This window comes from Cucurbita pepo, chromosome LG09, assembly GCF_002806865.2.
Source record: "Cucurbita pepo subsp. pepo cultivar mu-cu-16 chromosome LG09, ASM280686v2, whole genome shotgun sequence".
Lineage (NCBI taxonomy): Eukaryota > Viridiplantae > Streptophyta > Magnoliopsida > Cucurbitales > Cucurbitaceae > Cucurbita > Cucurbita pepo.
In genome coordinates, this window is record NC_036646.1 from 215,792 (window position 1) to 230,768 (window position 14,977).

Sequence of the window (14,977 nt, forward strand, 5' to 3'; positions counted from 1 at the left end):
CTACCTCAATGAGATAATGCTACCTCAATGTGTTGACGAGCATAATTCAGTAGATAAAACATAAAATACAAACTACAAAGCATATTCAACCACAATGTGCACCTGGAAAGGAGAAAAAGAGTTACTGCAGTGAAGGAAATGCTCTTAAACGTTGCTATTTTCTGATGATATCAATCCAATCCATGTGTACCACCCGACAATCCTGTCGTATATTACAGAGAGTTTCATGAGCTGAAAACTGATCTAAACGTTCATACATTGTTCCACATTCTATCTCTGATTGGTCCAGTAGGATTATTCTCCCTCCTTCCTCCGCCTCCCATATATTGTATGTATATATATATATATATATAATAGTATAGTACCCATAAAGAATGCAGTGTCGTGGAAGAGTTATTACAGTGAAAGAAATCTTCTCAGATGTTGCTTTGTTTTGGCAAGTCATTGTTGTTGCTGGTTCCCGGCATATCATTGCTTGCATTTCTTCTTTGTTGTCTTCGGTTTAGAGCATTTAATGCACGAGCAATGAATCTAGAGGCATGAATGGTTGTGGTGACTGAAGGCTGTGAGTTCCCACTTTCAGTGGCTAAGTTTAACTGAGATTTCTCTCTTTCACGCTTACTCTTGAAGTAACGACGCCATGCAGCTTGCATCACAAGAGCAGCCAATGGCGCCCATCGCTCTTTAAAGTTGGGATCGTTTCCATGCTCTTGACTGATAAGCCACCAAAATTTAGAGACCACATTCTTCAAATCATTTGCACTTAAAACAAATGCTTCCACTTTGGTGTGTGTAGAGACAGTTTTTGTGGAGATGGGGACAGTGGATAAAAGTGGATCTGTCAATACCCATTTTAAAAGCTCTTCTCCAAACACATCGCCTTTTTTAAGGCTCTCAGACGAACCCAATGTTTCACCATCTCTATTGGAGTTGGAATAGATCCATAACTTGCCATGGATTATGAAGATCATCTCATCTAGTGGCTCTCCTTCTCGAACGATGAAGTTACGCTCAATGTATAGCATCGGCTTCAAATAACCACAAACTGCATCCAAGAACTTCTCATCCATGTTTTGAAACATTGAAACCTTTACCATATGCAAGAAGAATGAATAACATGAGCTGAAATGTAACGGCCCAAGCCCATTGCTAGCAAATATTGTCCATTTTTACTTTCCTCTCAAGGTTTTAAAATGCGTTCTACTAGTGAGAGATTTCCACACCCTTATAAGGAATGCTTCATTCTCCTCTCCAACCAATGTTGGATCTCACCATCCACCCCTTGGGGGCCCAACGTCCTCGCTGGCACACTGCCCGGTATCTGGCCTTGATACCATTTGTAACGGCCCAAGCCCACTGCTAGCAGATTTTGTCCTTTTTGGGCTTTCCGTTCTGGGCTTCTCCTCAATGTTTCTAAAACACGACTGTAAGGGAGAGATTTCCACACCACACTTTTATAAGGAATGCGGAATGCTTCAATACCCTCTCCAACAGATATGAGATCTCAACACACCATGAAAGGTGAAAGGAAACAGAAAGGAGAACAGAAACTTACACTTTTGATTGCACGTAAGCAAAGGTGTCTTGTTGTGTCCCTTCTAAGGTCTCTAGGAAGATTATGGAGAATGTTTGCAACATCAACACCTCTAGTTTTCCGCCATTTATACTTCTCATATAGTTTGATCCGCTTCCTTAGATCACGAGGGAGTGAATGGTAGGCCATCCATAGTTCAATATCTTGCCCCTTCAATCTCATTTCCTCCAGTCTCGCAATTGTTGACTGCAGAAATGTCTGTTTCACAACCAAATTCCCATGTCAAGGTGTCACCGGAGTTGGCCTTAACCATGTAACTATGCTACATGAATATCGATTGGCACTGACCTGCAGATTTCCTATTAGAAGTGCAAATAGTACCAAGCCAGCAATGGTTATGGAGACTGCGAAGTAAATTTTCCCATATATGCTTACTAGTTCTGAGGCCTTGACCCAAAGAACTGAAAAATGTGGAAGCAGTGAAATACGTAAACATAGAGTATGGATAGAGGAGTAATACCAAATGCATAGGCTTTTGAGTACAGACCTTAGATTTTGCAGACCCCACCAATAACAATAAGAGACTTTCCATACGAAGTCAGTGGAATTGACAACGTCATACTTAAAGGCATCATCAAATATTCCGAAATTGAAAGGTAGCGTGTCATTTGATGATGCTTTTCTAGAGCAATTATCTAAGCACGATCCCTCCTCAGTGATGTTATACTTCCGAGGGCAATATGGATGGCTAAGACACCTTGACTGCAAGCAAGTTGCTTTGCGCTCAATAGAAAACAAGTACCAAAAGGCTCCAAACACCTACAAGAACCACATAGATACTGAATTATGCTAAGATATTGGCAAACAAAAAGCATAGAAGCTCTGAATCAACCATTGAAAAAGGTTGCTGGTTTGTAATTGACAAAGATTGAGTAGTGAATGAACTTACATGACTGGAAAGCATATAGAGGAAGAGATTGAATATAGCTTTGGCCGCAGCAGAATCAGGCAAAATCCCAGAACTCCATCTCACTTTCTTTAAGAATAAGTACACTCGAAACACCCTTGGCAAATATTGAATGATAAGAACAAATTTCAATGTCCTAATAGAGATTGTAAAATGAGAACCTTTTGCTGCTTGAGCAGCTAATACTATCACCACCTGCACACAAGTTTGCTCACAAATCATTATAAGGTAACATACATGTAGTTTTAATTGTCCAAATTGTGTAGTTGGGCAGAGACTAAAAGTCCAAACCTGTGGAAGAGGAAGAGCAGCAAGAATGTCCACTGTAAGGTAAGATAAAAGATATCTCCTAGCTGTTGCTATTGTGGAAAGTGTTCCGTTATTAGAATCCTTTGAGTCAGTATAACCGATACGAAAATGAAAGACAATGAGAAGTATGTAGCCAAAATCAATGAGCGAACGTAGAACTACGGCTGTGATCCTCAACTTCTTGTCAAAGCGTATGCAATTTTTTTCATCATCAACCACTAAGATGTAACAGAACAAAGGGTCCAGTAAGGCTGCAATTACACACAACATCACAAGTACATCATTCCACAGATGAAGGAATATCCAGTTTCCTTCAATAGACCTTTTTATGGAGCTCAACCCTTTACTCTTGAACTCTTCCTTAAAATGAATGTTTCCAAAACTGGTAAGTGTATCAGAAGAAGACTCAAATCTTCTTGGAACCGCTCCCACCGTACCCCAGGAGTTTTCTGAGCGTATGTCCACAGGGGAGGAAGTCTGAATCCTAAACAAACGTAAGTAAAATCGGCACATATCAATGTCCTGTCTAAAAAGTGTTAGAAACCACGAACCTCCACAATGGTATGATATTGTCCACTTTGAGCATAAACTCTCGTGGCTTTGCTTTTGGTTTCCCCAAAAGGCCTCATAGCAATGGAAATGTATTTCGTACTTATGAACCTATGATCAACCCTTAATTAGCCGAGGTGGGATTCCTCTCCCAACCATCCTCAACAAAGGTAAGCTCAAGAAATTCACAGACCAAGTGGATGGCACAAAGAGTTCAGACACTGAAAGTATATAGGGAAACGCAAATTTGGGTAGTTGCTTTTTCCCTTTCAGATTCAAAAGAGAATATCTAACATCCTTTTGTTGAAAATTGTAGTGGAAAAACGTGTCATCCTCCCACAAGGGAACATTAAAAAGATTTTTTTTTTTTTTGAAAATGAAGGCAATCATTTCACGAGAAACTAAGGGTACCCCAGATGTAGAATCAAACATTGGAAGCATATATACTTGCTACATAAAGATGCTAAGAATGGAGCTTCAAAAAGGGAAAAAGAAGAAGCAAGAAAGAAAGAAAGAACTAACCGTATGGCAGCATCTTCTCCATTCATAGCGGCCTCTTTCTTGCTAGAAACAGGATGAATATCTTTCCAACAGTAACCGCGTTGGCTGAAGCTTATAGATAGCTTCATCCGCCATTAAACGGCCCCCCCTTGATTGGTTGTTATGTGTCAAGGCAACCCATTTCCTGGTGGACCATTCATAGAACATTCACACGGAGAGCTGGCGTCTACACTTGTAAGTCAATTCAGGGTTGACTTAGAAAGAAAAATATGTGGTTTTCCATGAACCTAACATTAATTAAGGGTATGTATAAATCAATATCATTCATCATGGAGCACCGACAAAGCATTCCCTCACTCTCATTCACTCTCTATTTACTGATGACAATTATTTTTTCTCATACTTTTTATTTTCTCTTGTGCCCGTCCCTTATCTCTAGCTCTTCTTATCGTGACTTAGTCTCTTAGTCACCAAGTGCTTTTAATGATTCGTTTAGGTCTTTTATTTAAGGAATGTGTCGAAAATTGTTGGGAGAGAGTCCCACGTCAGCTAATTAAGGAAATGATTATGAGTTTACAAGTAAGAGATATATCTAATCATTGCGGAGGGTCGTAATTCCTAACCGAAGGTGGTTTTAAATCTTTTCAAGTTAGGAGATGGGCAATATACTAGAAATTAAAATGAGGAAAGATTTGAATAGATGGTTATAAATTCATCGGGCTATAATATTACCCACTATGAAATTGACAAATGTTTGATCGTAATTCTATTTTTTTCCCTCTAATGGTTCGAGAAAAAAAAAACTTTTGGAACCTGTATTTTGCTCCTAGATATGAAATTTAGAAATATTGACCATACTCAATTTTGTCACCACATGTCTTATTTTAAGGATTGAATAAAGAGAAAAATAGTTGAAAAAGTCCCACAAACCCAATGTGGGACTCCAAGGATTGCTCTCCATGGAGCTGAATTATTGTTAGTTTAATTTATATTCTCTAACATCTTCAACCAGCATTAGGCTTTATATAGCTCAGTTTTTAGATTGATACATCAATTCAACACACATATTTTGGCAGACAAATAAAGCATGATGACGACGAACAAGTAACCGTGAAGCAGTGATCTCAAGCTGGACAGTGTAATGAACATACAGAGGAAGCGATCACTAATAAAAATACAAAGAAAGCTAAATAGAACTAACCATAATACATTTCTCAAACTCTGCTAGATTCTGCTTGTGATTTTTTGCGCTTTAGCTTTAAAGCCCGAAGAGCACGAACAATATATGTAGAGGCAGTAAATGGGGCATCCGATTTCTGAGTATTAATCCTTCCTTCAATGCCTAACCGAGACCTATTCTTCTCCTTTTTGCTTTTATGGTAACGCCGCCATGCTACCTGCAAAGCTAAAGCCGCCCACGGTTCCCATATTGCTTTCAAACTTGGAGAGTTTCTGCTGAAAAGCCACCAAAATTTTGAGACCACTGTCTTTAAATCGTTTGCAATGAGGATAAAGGCTTCGACTTTCGAGTGTGCTCGAAGCGTTTTGGTAGATATGGGGACGGTTGTTGAAGTAGGATGGTGTAGCGCCCATTCTAGAAGAGCCTCTCCATAAAAGTCACCTTTGGTAAGGCAATTGAAAAGTGTGGAACTAGCTGCAATGCCATTATCGCTTTTGGAATATATCCTTACTTGGCCTCGAATTATGAAGACCATTTCATCCAATGGCTCTCCTTCTTGAATAATGAGGCTACGCTCAATGTACAGCACTGGTCTCAAACAATCACATATAGCATCGAGTAGCTTATCGTCCATGTTTTGAAACTTTGGGACCTTGATGAGCACATATTGTCAACCATAAGAAGAGAAGCGCAACAACATGAATGGATGCTAATTACAAAAAGTAATATCATTGGTAAACTTGCTCAAAACTGCTTACACTTTTGAGTGGAGTCGAGCAAAGATGTCGCTTTGTGTCCCTTCTTAGGTCTCTAGGAAGATTATGAAGAAGTAGCTCGACATCAACACCTTTGGTTTCTCGCCATTTGTACCGTTCGTACTTTTTAATTCTTTTCTTCAACTTTCTAGGGAGGGAATGGAAAGCCATCCATAGCTCAATATCTTGCCCCTTCAATCTCATTTCCTCCAATCTTGCAATGGTTGACTGTAGATATGTCTGTTACACAATAAAATAGCTCATCAGATTAGATAATGTTGAGGCATCATTTAAACAATTGTGTGCTATGTGTCACGGTCAAGCTTGTACAAGGCATGTTGTCTATGGTCGCATGTCAGATGTTCCAGTCATGCTTGTCCAGGACGTGTTCTCTATGGCCGTATGCCCGTTCCAAACCCCTTTTACATGCTTCATCTTAGATAGGTCTTTACTATTTCACATGGTGTCAATATGAGGGTGTATGACCGTTCACAAAATCATGTCGATACTCGCCAAGGCTAAAATGCCCATAAATATACTCTAGGGGGGTGTGACTAGTTGTCAATTCTTCCTACCCGGATTATATGCTATCAAAGTCGTTGCTATTGCCTACGGAACTTATAACATTGCTTTCTTTAACATTGTTTTCAATGTATTTCCTCGCTCACGTTTTCTAAATCATTTCTCTCAAATGTGACCCAAGGCTCAAGTATACACAAATATTGTTTGCAAAGTGCGAATTTCACACAACTGACTTGTTCGCTAGGTTAGAACAAGTGTCACACAATTGTTGTCCCGTTGCCACAATAGTGCAATTGTGACACTAGGCAAACTAATGTGTAGATCAACGAGTTTGAAGTAAACTTAACTACTGACCTGCAAATTTCCAACAAGAAGCGCAAATAGTATCAACCCAGAAATGGTAATGGTGACTGCAAAGTAGATTTCCCACAAATGGTCACTAGTTTTGAGGTCTTGTCCCAATGAGCTGCAACATATTAAATCTATAAGTGTCAAAAGCAAGATCCTAAAAGCCTAAGATGCATTTCAGTTAATGAAGTAATGTAGTTTTTCTACTGCAATCCATCCAGATATCATAATCACTCATCAGAATCTAGCAGATAGGTACTTTGTCTCGAATCACGACGTGAAGTTTCCGAGCCGTAAAGTCCTTAGAAAGTTTATGAGATGATCCATGACAAATCAATAACTTTAATATAGACAATGAGTTATTGTTTGGTAAAAGTAAATCCAAAAAGAAAAAACTCAGACGAACCTCAATTTCTGCAGACCCCACCAATAACAAAAAGAAATTTTCCTCATGAAATTTCTTGATTTCACAATACGAAGACCAACTTCGAACATTCCAAAATCAAAAGTTTGAGACTCATTTCCAGATTTTCCAGAGCAAAAACTGTCAGCACTCGAATTGCCGTTTGTAGCGTAGTCACAGTTTAGAGGGCAATGTACACACCTTTCTTCCCAGCAAACTGTTTTTCTCTCTATAGTGAATAAGTACCAAAATGCTCCAATAACCTAATAGAGCAATATAATTATATGCTTATTAGAAGAAAGCACACCAGAGAAGTGTTGCTATTACTAACACTTCAAAAGGAACACAAGTGAGAATCAACGCACATGGCTTGCAAGCATATAAAGGAAGAGATTGAATGCAGCTTTAGCCCCAGCAGTTTCTGGGAGAATGTTAGAACTCCATCTAACTTTCTTTAAGAACGAGTAGATTCGAAAGACCCTCGGCAAATATTGAACGACGAGAATATATTTCAGTGACCTCACTGCATATATAAATCCGTATCCTTTGAGGCTTGGAATGAGTATTAAACTCACCACCTACCCCGACCATTTTTCACATGCATCACAACAATATCAGTAGCCAAAAAATCAGGAATATAATCATGTTCTTGTGCAAATTTGAGATATAATATTGATAGAATCTATGTGTACAGAGGGTGAAGGTTCATACCTGGGGGAGTGGAAGAACTGCAAGAACATCAACAGTGAAGTAGGATAAAAGAAATCTCCATGCTCTTGTGCAAACACCATCATCAGCATCGTCACGATTTGCATTATAAAATGAGGAGTATCCAAGATGAAAATGACAGACAATAAGAATTATGTAGAGTAAGTCTGTAATTGAGCGAAGAATTACAGCTACTTTCCTCAACTTCTTGTCAAATCCGACACATCTTTTGTCATCGTCAACCACCAGGATGTAACAGAACAAAGGATCCAAAGAGGTAGCAATCACACACAACATGACAAGTATTTCATTCCACAAATGAAGGAGTAGTGGGTTTTTATCAAAAATACTTTTGATATATCCCAACCCTTTACTCCTAATTTCTTGTTCGAAATATATGTTTCCAAAACTCGTAAGCCTGTCAAAACTAGAGGAAAAGCTTGCTGAAACCGATCTTATTGATCTTAGGGAGTACCGTGGGTGTGTTTCTCCAGCTGATGGATGTTCCTTTTGATGAAAACCGTCTGTAGCCCTGGACAGGGGGCAGAGCAAGTGCAACAAATAAACCGACAGATACATCTACTATTTGATTACGAGATCATGAAGAAAAGAAAAGAAACCACGTTTAATCCTCTTTAGATTTTCCCTTCCCGACTTCCCCTTAACGTTTTAAAACGTGTCTAGTAGAGAGAGGTTTCTAACTCTTGTACGGAATCTCCCCTCCAACCGATGTGGGATCTCACAATCCATCTCCTTGGAGGCCAGTAGTGTCCTCGCTGACACACTGCCTGGTGCCTGACTCTGATACTATTTGTAACAGTTCGAGTCCACCGCTAGTAGATATTGTCTTCTTTAAGCTTTTACTTTTAAGATTTCTTTCAAAATTATTACAACGTGTCTATTAAGAAAAGTTTTCGACTCTCATAAAGAATGCCCATTCCCCCATCAACTATTAAAAGTAAAAAAAGAAAGAAACAGAGGTGACTGATGAAAGTAGCTTTTCCTGAGTTGAAAGGATTGAAAAAGTGACCCAATGAATGTTAAAGGAAAGAAATGAGGGAGAAAACAACCCAACTTCGTTTTTTCTTTCGAAATATTAAACAATTATTGTTATGGAATTAACTCCTGAACCTACTTCCAGCACACAAAAAGCTCACAAACTCCTGAAATTTGTTAGAACTAGACGGCTAAAGCTTAGAGTAATTTTGTGGATCTATCGCAATTATGAAGCATAATGAAGTAGAAAACGTAAAAACACTTGAAGAAACTATAATAATCCCAAGAACTTGGGAAGGAAGGCAGTAGAGCAGAGAGAAAGAACAGTAAGTTCTGCCTTTCACTTTTTGACTCCTTACCAGTTACCAGCTCCCCAAATGATCCAAACTCAAATTGAGTGAACATCACAAGTGGGTTCAGTCCCTTGTAGTTGATTCACTAATTAGCACCCATATTACATCCCCCCCAACCCCACAATCACAGTTATGCAAGAGGAAGAAGAAAAATGCGTCGTAGAATCCAACATGAACAGAATGAGTAGAACGAGTAGAATGAGTAGAGCTTACTTCTGTACTTCCATGGCTGATTGAGTGAGAAACAAATGATGGAGCTCACATGTAGGACCAAAAAATGAATGAAGCTTATATAGAGATGTTGCCGGGAAGGTAATTTAAAGCTTCCGCCGGTAGTGATGTCACAAACTTCCAGTTGTGGAAGGAGGTTTGAGCCGCCATAATCAACCAAATAAAGGAATGATGATGAATTAGTATAGGAACAAACATAAATGCTTTTAATCAAACCAATAGTCGATGATGAATGGGACCGCTGCCTAAGATAAAAGAGAAATAAAAGATTCCTTTTTCATGTTTGCATTTTTCAAATACATGACAAGAATGAAAGCAAAAAGAAAGGCTTTCATTTTATTCACAAAATTTTAACTTTAATTTTGTATAAATTATAGATAGGATAATTTTTTTTTTAACATGTGATTTCAAAATTAGTACATGGTTGTTGGGAAAAAAAGTAACTCAATTATTTTATCACATTCACACTTTAATGAGTCAATATAGAAATATAATTTATATTATTAAAAAAAGTACATATATGTTGAGTTTGAGTGGATGGTTGTAGCTTCAAAATATATATAAAGAAAGAAATAAGAGATAATGATGAAGACATAAAAGCCAAGTGATTTTATTTTTTATTAATTAACCATAGAGTAATACAAAATTAATTTAGTTTATTTTTATTTTTAATAGACTAAAGTAATGGAAATTCCACAATAAAATAGTAATTAACTCCATCCATCCACCCACTCCATTACTAATTGAATTTAAGATCCTTAGAGGTCTTACCAACCAATTTTATATTTCCATCCATTATTATTATTATTATTATTTTATTATTTTTTTTTTTGGAGTGGAGCCATGTGAAAATTAACCATTCATTCAATCCATTCACAATCACAATTTCAAATTCAATCACAATTTCAAATTCACGTGGTTAGTGTGGTTGACTCAACTTTGAGTTTTTCACTCGGAAAATAAAATTTGTTCATAAGCTAAAAAAAACGAGGTGATTGAATGTAAGATAAAAGTGGAATGTAATGATATCATCATTTAGAAAGAAGCAGACACGAATTTCAGACAAGAGCTAAGATAACAACCATGGTTTTGAAATGAAAATCGAGCGACGTAGACAAAAGTTAGGGGAGGCTTCACATGCTATTTGATCATTACAAAATGAATGAAAGATGTTCAAAATGAACGATTACAAATAAGAACACAATTTCAATATGAAGTCATAAACAACAAATGTAAGTATCATCTTTTTAACAGTATGGTTAAGAGTTATTGTCTTCCAAGGTAAAATCAGGCTCTGCTGGCTTCTGAAGCAGCATGGACATCCTAGCTTTCCTAGAACTGTTTCGTCTCCTCGCCCGAAGCATGTTGGCTGCAAATCTAGATGCATAAATGGTGGCGCCTAAACTCGGTGACCGCTCGTCGATGGAAGCCAGTACGACTTTCAACCTACTCTCTTCTTCCTTCACACACTCCCTGAGCTTCTTTCTTTGATGCCACCTCCATGCTGCTTGTAAGAAACAAGCTGCCCAGGTTCTCCATTGCTGTGAGTAAAATCTGAAAATCTGGCGCAGCTGCTTGCTGTGAAGCCTACGGTATTGAGTGGCTACAATTTTCAAGTCGTCGGGTTTAAAGGCAAATGCTTCGACTTCTGTGAGCGACCGAACGGTTCGAGTTGAAATGGGGAGATTGGTTGAGGAGTGAGGGTCTAGACCCCAAGTCAGTAACTCTTCTCCACAGAAATCACCAGCCATGAGGAAATCAGAGTTGAAGAAACCAGTTCTCCCTCCATTTGTAGTCATGGTTAAGAGCTTGCCTCGCATGATGAAGAGCATCTCATCGACTGGATCGCCTTCCCGAACAATGCAGCTTTCTTCTGTGTACAACACGGGCTTTAGACGTGCACACATTGCATCCAACAATTGGTCATCCATCTTTTCAAACATCGGAACCTTAATGGAAAATGTACATAAATCATCAGAATCAATTAAAAAAGTTAAGCTTGCAATAAGTGTGTAACCGAGCTAGTGATTGTTTATGACCTTTGTCTATCCATCTTTTCATACAGTGGATGCTTAACCAAGCTAGTATCTCTCCAAAAGTGATCATAGGACAAAACAAAAGAAAACTCACTCGCATAAGCAAAACCAAGCAAAGATGGCGCTTAATATCTCTATGGAGGTCTTTAGGCAGATTATGCAGCAGATTATGTTCATCAGCGCCTCTGGTATCCTGCCACATGTAATGTTCATACCTTCGAACCCGCTCCCTCATATTCTCAGGGAGTAAACGATGCGACATCCATTGTTCAACATCTCTCCTTCTCACTCTCATCTCCTCCACCCTTGTGTTTGTGGATCGCCAACACATCTGCTCGAAAGCAAGTTTCACACAGAGAGAGACTTCTCGTTCTAAGAAGGAATTGCACAAGATTTCATATATAACAATGTAAAATATGCATCAAACACTGCATAGGCTTATATAACAAGTACATCTATGTTGCTCAACAGTTCATATTCATGTAAAGAAAAGCGATTCTATGGCACCCAAAGATGAGTAACAGCAGCAAGAATAGGCAGTACCAACCTGCAGGTTGCCAAGGAGAGACGCAAACAACACTAGGCCAGAGATGCAAATCAAAATGGCAAAGCAGTTTTCCCAATTGCAAGTACTTGTAGTGAGATTTTGACCCAAAGCGCTGCATCCAAGAGAGAAGTACATGTATCCAGAAAACTTCTTCAATACTATATGGAAAAATTAGTATGCAAAAACTACTAAATTGAGTGAACTTTTATGTGAGTTCTAATCATTTAGCATAACTTTCATCTGCGATCTAAGCCAATTGAATCAAGAGCAGCTTAGACAAGCACAAAATTGTATAAAACTCAGGGCAGCCTGCGGTGGACTAGGTACAAGGTAGTCACAACTATAAGCCCAAGACTTTCAACTAAAAAAGTATATAGAGAAAGCAACAGGAATCACATAATATGAATATAAAAACACGTTCCCGAGGATGTTTGTAAATTTATAGCAGATCTCTCAATCAGAAAGAGTAACCAAGAAGGGCAGTGGACAGCATACCTTAGATTCCTTAAGCCCCACCAAAAGCAGTGAAGAAACTTCTTGGGAAAGTGTGATTCCCCAATATCAGATTGAAGGGCTTGAAGGAATATTCCAAAGTTAAAGATTCCTACATTTGGCTTTTCGATTGGACAAGAAGCATTGAGGAATAGGTTTCCTTCATGACTGTAATTGTAGCCACAATACAAGGAAGTAAGGTTACAGCCAGGATGTTTGCTACAAGCATCATGCCAGCATTGGGCTTCTCGTTCTACAGAACATAAGTACCAGATTGACCCAAATACCTAGGAATAAAAACACACAAAGAAGATAAGAAAAATGTCACTGCAACACAGAGATGAACTAAAGGTGTGAATATAATTAGTAGAAATACTATAGTTCATTTAGCACACTCGAGGTCAAGGAATCTGTAACAGCCCAAGCCCACCGCTAGTAGATATTGTCCTTTTTGGGCTTCCTCTCAAGGTTTTTAAAACGTATTTGCTAGGGAGAGGTTTCCACACCTTTATAAAGAATGCTCCGTTCTCCTCTCCATCCGATGTGGAATCTCACATAATCAAATGCAAATGGTAGCATGCACAACTATTCCTCTACTTTGGCTATTTTGTTTTTCAAATAAACCCAAGATTCCATGAAAACATTCCATTAAGCACCCAAGGAGCAGAGGAGAAAACTAACATGACTGGCTAGCATGTAGAGAAAGAGATTAAACGCAGCTCCTGCCCAAGCAGTTTCAATGAGTATGCCAGAGGTCCTTGTAACTTCTTTATACAGAGGATAGATTCGAAGAAACCTTGGCACAAATTGACATAATACAGCAAGTTTCAGCAAGTTCTCTGTATTCCACGATCTCAAACCTCTAATTTTATGGATGTTTATCAAAATCATCACCTAGACACATTAAAAAAAATAAAATAAAGCAGGACAGTTCACGTATCAAAATCAAAGAGCTGAACATTGCACTAGCAACCTTGAAATAAGTGGAACCACATTTCCTACAACTTCCCAATAAAACTTATTGTTTACAAAGAACTAAAAAATACAAGTAATAATCAATTGATGCTGAATCATTGCAATTAGCGTTCGAAAACTAGGACCTGACAATTTGTTCAAACCATTTTAAGATAGAAAAGGGAAAAATGATGGAATCAAACAGATGCATGAATGAAGAATTCCCTAGGCAAAAGCTACTAACAAATTAACAGTAGAGTAGGCGTACTCTTGTGTCCCAAGAAACATTCCTCACCTGTGGAAGTGGGAGGACTGAGAATATGTCAATTAGAAAGTATGATGACAGATACCTCATTGCTATTGCCCATGAATCTTCTATTAAAACACCTCTTCCAAACACTCGGGAAGAGGGAGCGATAAATCCTGTACGAAACTGAAAAACGATATGCACGACATAGAATAAATCTGTAAACAATCGCAATATACAGGCTACAGTCTCCACTTTCTCATCTAACCTAAGACACTTGTTTCTATTATCAATCACAGGAACATAAAAGAACAGAGGATCCAATGAAACAGCAACCACACAAGACAGCACAAATATCTTGTTCCAACTTTGAAGAAAAGGCCCTTGTGGATCAAGAATTCTCTTCCCGGAGCGCAAGCCTTCAGGCATGAGATTATTACAAGAAGGAGATTTCAATGACTTCTCAATTCCTCTACTTCCATGAGAACTAGATGCCAACCCTCTGTGGAGAGCTGAATTCATTTACTCATCCACAACGAAACTCCACTCCACCAGTTTTCTTTGGCCTTGGATCTTGAAGCCTGACCAGTAGCAAATTGATTAAAAATCAGGATGATCAAGGTCAGATCCAAGTAACCCAATAGTTGAAAAGATTGAAAACGTGAAATCAGATTTCGCTACCCTCAATAAAGCTATGAGCATCAACTTCATCAAAATCATAAACATGCACTCAAACCAGCTCATAAAAACAAGCACACAATCAAAAAGGGGCAGACAAAATTCAGTAACCCAATAAGAATCCAGTTGGATAAGGAGGTTTCTGAGTCTCATAGACATCCATACCAAGTTGTCTGCATAAAAGCATAAACTCCACTGCTAACATCATATTATAAAAAGCAATAAAAACCACAAAATCACACAAAGGAAACTCAGGAATATTTTCCACAGTAACAGTAAGACCACCAGGCATCTAATTCAAAACCAACTTCAAAAATCAAAACGACAAAACAAAAAGGAAATAATCAAACAAAAACTCATTACCCAAATGAGGGAAGTTCGTGAGGCACGAAAAATCAACCATACCCACCAAAGGGAACAATAAGAAATTAAAGAAAACGCCCACTCTCTCGTTGAAGTTCTTGTTGTTGTTCGTAGAACCCAGAAACAAGGTATAAAACTTCCATGGAAAGTCCGAGCTGCCATTATGAATGAAAAAAATTCTTCAGAAAATTGACTACTCGCCCCAAAGAGTGTGTGACTGTGAGATGATCGGAAATGAGAAATGGGGTGCAATTGGGTCCCGCGGCGAAGGTCGAAGAAGGTGGGTTTGGGGAGCTTTGACTTC

The 14,977-nt window shown here is 38.5% G+C and overlaps 2 protein-coding genes and 1 pseudogene across 3 annotated transcripts; all 3 read right to left on the minus strand.

The window, feature by feature from the left end:
• Window positions 1-130: 130 nt before the first annotated feature.
• LOC111802085 lies at window positions 131-4,132 on the minus strand (annotated as a pseudogene).
• A 678-nt stretch (window positions 4,133-4,810) lies between these two features.
• Window positions 4,811-9,505, minus strand: LOC111801732 (cyclic nucleotide-gated ion channel 1-like). Of its 2 annotated transcripts, XM_023685856.1 has the most exons (7): window positions 9,339-9,505; window positions 7,780-8,308; window positions 7,434-7,646; window positions 7,072-7,331; window positions 6,672-6,783; window positions 5,799-6,035; window positions 4,811-5,692 (listed from the first exon to the last, which is right to left on the minus strand). In XM_023685856.1, the coding sequence occupies exons 1-7, from the start codon at window positions 9,350-9,352 to the stop codon at window positions 5,075-5,077; spliced, it is 1,983 nt and encodes a 660-aa protein (XP_023541624.1). In that variant the 5' UTR covers window positions 9,353-9,505; the 3' UTR covers window positions 4,811-5,074. The 2 variants fall into 2 exon arrangements, with proteins under 2 accessions (XP_023541624.1, XP_023541623.1); XM_023685855.1 differs by lacking the exon at window positions 9,339-9,505 and having other exon boundaries at window positions 7,780-8,513.
• Window positions 9,506-10,478: 973 nt separating this feature from the next.
• On the minus strand, window positions 10,479-14,584 carry LOC111801906 (cyclic nucleotide-gated ion channel 1-like). Its single transcript, XM_023686133.1, has 6 exons — window positions 13,681-14,584; window positions 13,113-13,325; window positions 12,435-12,718; window positions 11,940-12,051; window positions 11,487-11,723; window positions 10,479-11,305 (listed from the first exon to the last, which is right to left on the minus strand). The coding sequence occupies exons 1-6, from the start codon at window positions 14,152-14,154 to the stop codon at window positions 10,616-10,618; spliced, it is 2,010 nt and encodes a 669-aa protein (XP_023541901.1). The 5' UTR covers window positions 14,155-14,584; the 3' UTR covers window positions 10,479-10,615.
• Window positions 14,585-14,977: the final 393 nt, after the last annotated feature.